This window comes from Salvelinus sp. IW2-2015, unplaced genomic scaffold (genome assembly GCF_002910315.2).
Source record: "Salvelinus sp. IW2-2015 unplaced genomic scaffold, ASM291031v2 Un_scaffold2576, whole genome shotgun sequence".
Lineage (NCBI taxonomy): Eukaryota > Metazoa > Chordata > Actinopteri > Salmoniformes > Salmonidae > Salvelinus > Salvelinus sp. IW2-2015.
This window is the reverse complement of record NW_019943886.1, coordinates 10,309-14,487: the sequence shown is the minus strand read 5'-3', so window position 1 is coordinate 14,487 and position 4,179 is coordinate 10,309. Positions and strand designations below refer to the sequence as shown.

Sequence of the window (4,179 nt, the reverse complement as noted above, 5' to 3'; positions counted from 1 at the left end):
TCAGCGTTTATCTCGGGAATCCGTGGCAGTGCCGGATAAATGAGGGTGACTAGGCAGACATGGAGTGGTACCAAACCATACTCATCTGTGTGGACCTGGGATGTTTACCGATACCAGAGGCACCTGGTGGGGACACTTAGTCACCATGACAACTCCAATGTTGGTTTTAACAAGGGTATTGCATCACTAACTGGCCAGTGGAGGGAGAAAACAAAAAAAAAACAGCACTGATTCCAAATCTTGACCACACCTCCAGAGTGTGGCTAAATCATCATGTTCCAGACGTACAGTAGTGCAGCCATTTTGTTCTGCCCTGCCATTCAATAGTCAAATCAGACTGAGGCAAAGTTGAACAGAGAGACGGACAAGCTTTGAACAGAGCGACGGACAAGCTTTGAACAGAGAGACGGACAAGCTTTGAACAGAGAGACGAGACGGACAAGCTTTGAACAGAGCGCACGGACAAGCTTTGAACAAGAGAGAGGAAAGTTGAACCGAGAGACGGCAAGCTTGAACAGAGAGACGGAAAGCTTTTGAACAGAGAGCGGACAAGCTTTGAACAGCGGAGACGGAACAAGCTTTGAACAGAGGACGGACAAGGCTTGAACAGAGAGACGGACAAGCTTTGAAAGAGAGACGGACGCTTTGAAAGAGAGCGGGAGCTTTGAACAGAGAGAAGGACAGCTTTGACAGGAGACGACAGCTTTGAACAGAGAGACGGACAACGCTTTTGAAACAGAGCGACGGACAAAGCTTTGAACAGAGAGAGGACAAGCTTTGAACAGAGAGACGGAAGCTTGAACAGAGAGCGGACAAGCTTGAACCGAGAGACGGACAAGCTTTTGAACAGAGCGACGGACAGCTTTGAACAGAGAGACGGACAAGCTTTGAACAGAGCGACGGACAAGCTTTGAACAGAGAGACGGACAAGCTTTGAACAGAGAGACGGACAAGCTAAAATGGATTGAGCATCAATCAGCCTAGCGATCTGAAACAACTGTAAGTACGACTTAACTAATAATCCATCTGTACTCGTGATACGAAATACTTTTGCCTCAAAATGATGTGTATTCAGCAACAAGTAATCTATCATATACTCTACCTGTTATTTGAACATGATTCCACTGTTTTCATAAGACATTACTTTGCTCAAGATGTTCTCCTATGAAATCCCACAAAAAAAAAAAAAAAAGATTTTGTGAGCATTAGACTCTTGATGGAAGGCAAACAGTGTTTTGATCAAATATTAAAGCCGCCTTTCTTCAAAGAACCCCACGCCTTTAAGCAAACAGCTTCAGAAGGTGAAGAGAGAGTCGCAGGGAGATTTGGATGAAAAGTTTGATCAGAGTCTAAGTAAAAGGCTGTGAACAGATCTTTCAAAAGAAAAATACTTTAACGCCCTGATGAAATGTATTTCTATGTAAAATTGAAGAGTTTTATTATATTATTATATTATTATTATTATTATTATTATTATTATTATATGTTGTTCAGCTGGTAGATGTTTCCTGTTTGTAGCTCTATTACCTATCATGCTGTAGCCTTCCAGTAGGGCAGGCGATGCCAGTGTTAGGCGATGGCGATGCCAGTCTTAGGCGATGGCGATGCCAGTGTTAGGCGATGTCAAGGGGTCTGCAACTTGATTTTAAGTAGATCCCTTTCCCTGAAATGGAGGATGGACTGGCTTAATTCATACATACCCTGGTTGTTCAACCGTTATTCATACACTTATTAATGAATCACTTTCTCTTCTTCCTCCAGCTTCAAATCCAAAGACAGACAGCCGGGTGAAAGTTCAACGGTGAAAGAAGGGGATCCCACTCCGATCTCACCATGGACTGGAAGACGTTCGAGGCGCTGCTTAGCGGGGTCAATAAATACTCTACCGCGTTTGGACGAATCTGGCTCGCGGTGGTCTTCGTGTTTCGCGTCATGGTCTTTGTCGTGGCCGCAGAACGCGTCTTTAGTGAGGACCAGAAAGACTTTGACTGCAACACCCGTCAACCCGGCTGCGCCAACGCCTGTTACGACCACTTCTTTCCTTTCTCCCACACCAGGATCTGGGCAATCCAGCTCATCTTCGTCACCTGCCCCACCTTCATGGTCGTGATGCACGTGGCGTACCGTGAGGAACGCGAACGCAAGTACCGCATCACACATGGTGAAAACGCCCGTCTCTACGACAACACAGGACAGAAGCACGGAGGACTCTGGTGGACATATCTCCTCAGCCTCTTCTTCAAGACGGCCATCGAAGTGGCGTTCCTCTACCTCCTCCATCTCATCTACAACAACTTTGACCTGCCGCGCCGCGTCATTTGCGACCTCTGGCCTTGTCCTAACCAGGTGGATTGCTACATCGGCCGGCCCACAGAGAAGAGGGTGTTTACCTACTTCATGGTAGGGGCGTCGGCTGTGTGTATAGTGCTCAACGTGTGTGAGATCTTTTACCTGATAGCCATCCGGTTGCTGAGGATCAGTCATCGGGGAAGCCTCCGTACCTCCCCCAACATTAGGTGCTCTGAGCTGGACTGTGATGGGTGGCAGACGCTGGCGGCGACAACAGAGTACCAGGAGTGCAACGAGGCCAACTTGTCCATGGAGAAGAAAAGTACATCTATATTTTGAGTCAGACATGAAACGTTTTACAATTTAACTTTTATTAGATGACACATCTTTATTGACTAAATGTTGTCAAACAAAATCTGAGTTTTATCAATACATTTATTTTAGTCAAATGTAATTTTTATGGCCACCACCTCCTCACCCTCCCTCACGGACACGCCTCTGTGAGGGTGAGAGACTGACGAAGGTTAAGAGTTCTTGAAAGTGATTTGACAGGTCGTGTTTCCCCTGCTCAGACGTCGGATGACGAATACCAGAGTTTACAACACATGGTCGGTATTTTACATATCAGCTAACCGCATCTTATGCTAATCTGGTGCCCGACTGCACAGTCGATGTTGTCGCAGCCAATCATTGGTTGATGCACGTAACGTCTCAGCAAGGAAACACAACACCCTGCTCATCCGATCTGGTCCCCTGCTTTTTTCTGTTCATTTATTATTATCATCATTGTAACGGCTGTCCTCGCTGACAGACGGAGAGGACCAAAACGCAGAGTGGTTAGTGTTCATTATTTAATGAAAGTCAACAAAACACTTCAAAATACAAAACAACCAAGACAAAACCGAAACAGTCCTGTGTGGCACAAACACTGACACAGGAACAAACACCCACAAAACACACGTGAAACCCCGGCTGCCTAAGTATGATTCTCAATCAGGGACAACGATTGACAGCTGCCTCTGATTGAGAATCATACCCGGCCGAACACAAACATCCCAACATAGAAAATCACACATAGACAAACCCACCCAACTCACGCCCTRACCAACTAAATAAATACAAGACAAAAGAAAACAGGTCAGGAACGTGACAATCATTTGTTTTGTTTTTTAAATTTTCCTTATTAATTTCAAGTTTTCTTGCAGTGGAATGCAGGGCGGTGTACAGACCTTTCAGGGAGCAAGTGCTCAAAATGAAAAAAACTAGGCAAGTCAGTTAAGAACCAATTCTTATTTACAACGACGACACTGAGCCAACTGTGCACCATCCTGTGGGATTCCCAATCACGGTCGTTTGTGGTACAGCCTGGATTCGAACTACGGTGTCTGTATTGACGCCTCTAGCACTGAAACGCAGTGCCTTAGACCGCTGTACAACTAGGGATCATTGATGTTGATGATTGATGCAAATCTACTATTTAGCTAGCTAGATAATTTTTTTTTACTGATTGTGATTCATCTTCAATGCTCTTAAATAATAACTTTAGAATATAGCCTAATATTTATAATCTTCAAACTAATGATATATGGCTGGCTGGCTAGAGGCTTKTGTGGATATTGTAGTATATGGTGGTTAGCTAGAGGCTAGACTACTTCTGTTCAGTGCTTATGTCACGCCCTGACCATAGAGAGCCTTTTATTCTCTATTTTGGTTAGGTCAGGGTGTGACTAGGGTGGGTAATCTAGGTTGTTTATTTCTATGTTGGCCTGGTATGGTTCCCAATCAGAGGCAGCTGTTTATCRTTGTCTCTGATTGGGGATCATATTTAGGCAGCCATTTCCCCACTGTGTTTTGTAGGATCTTGTTTATGTGTAGTTGCCTGTGAGCACT

General features: G+C 44.9%; 1 protein-coding gene across 1 annotated transcript in view; it reads left to right on the top strand.

Annotated features, from left to right (window-relative positions):
* The first annotated feature begins 851 nt into the window (after window positions 1-851).
* Window positions 852-4,179, top strand: part of LOC112074314 (gap junction beta-3 protein-like) — a 4,667-nt gene continuing 1,339 nt past the window's right edge. The window contains exons 1-2 of the mRNA XM_024141511.2: window positions 852-999; window positions 1,762-4,179. The exon at window positions 1,762-4,179 is cut by the window's right edge and continues 1,339 nt beyond it. Of these exons, the coding sequence (XP_023997279.1) occupies window positions 1,834-2,628 (795 nt within the window). The 5' untranslated portion in view covers window positions 852-999; window positions 1,762-1,833 and the 3' untranslated portion in view covers window positions 2,629-4,179. The remainder of the gene's footprint in view (window positions 1,000-1,761) is intronic.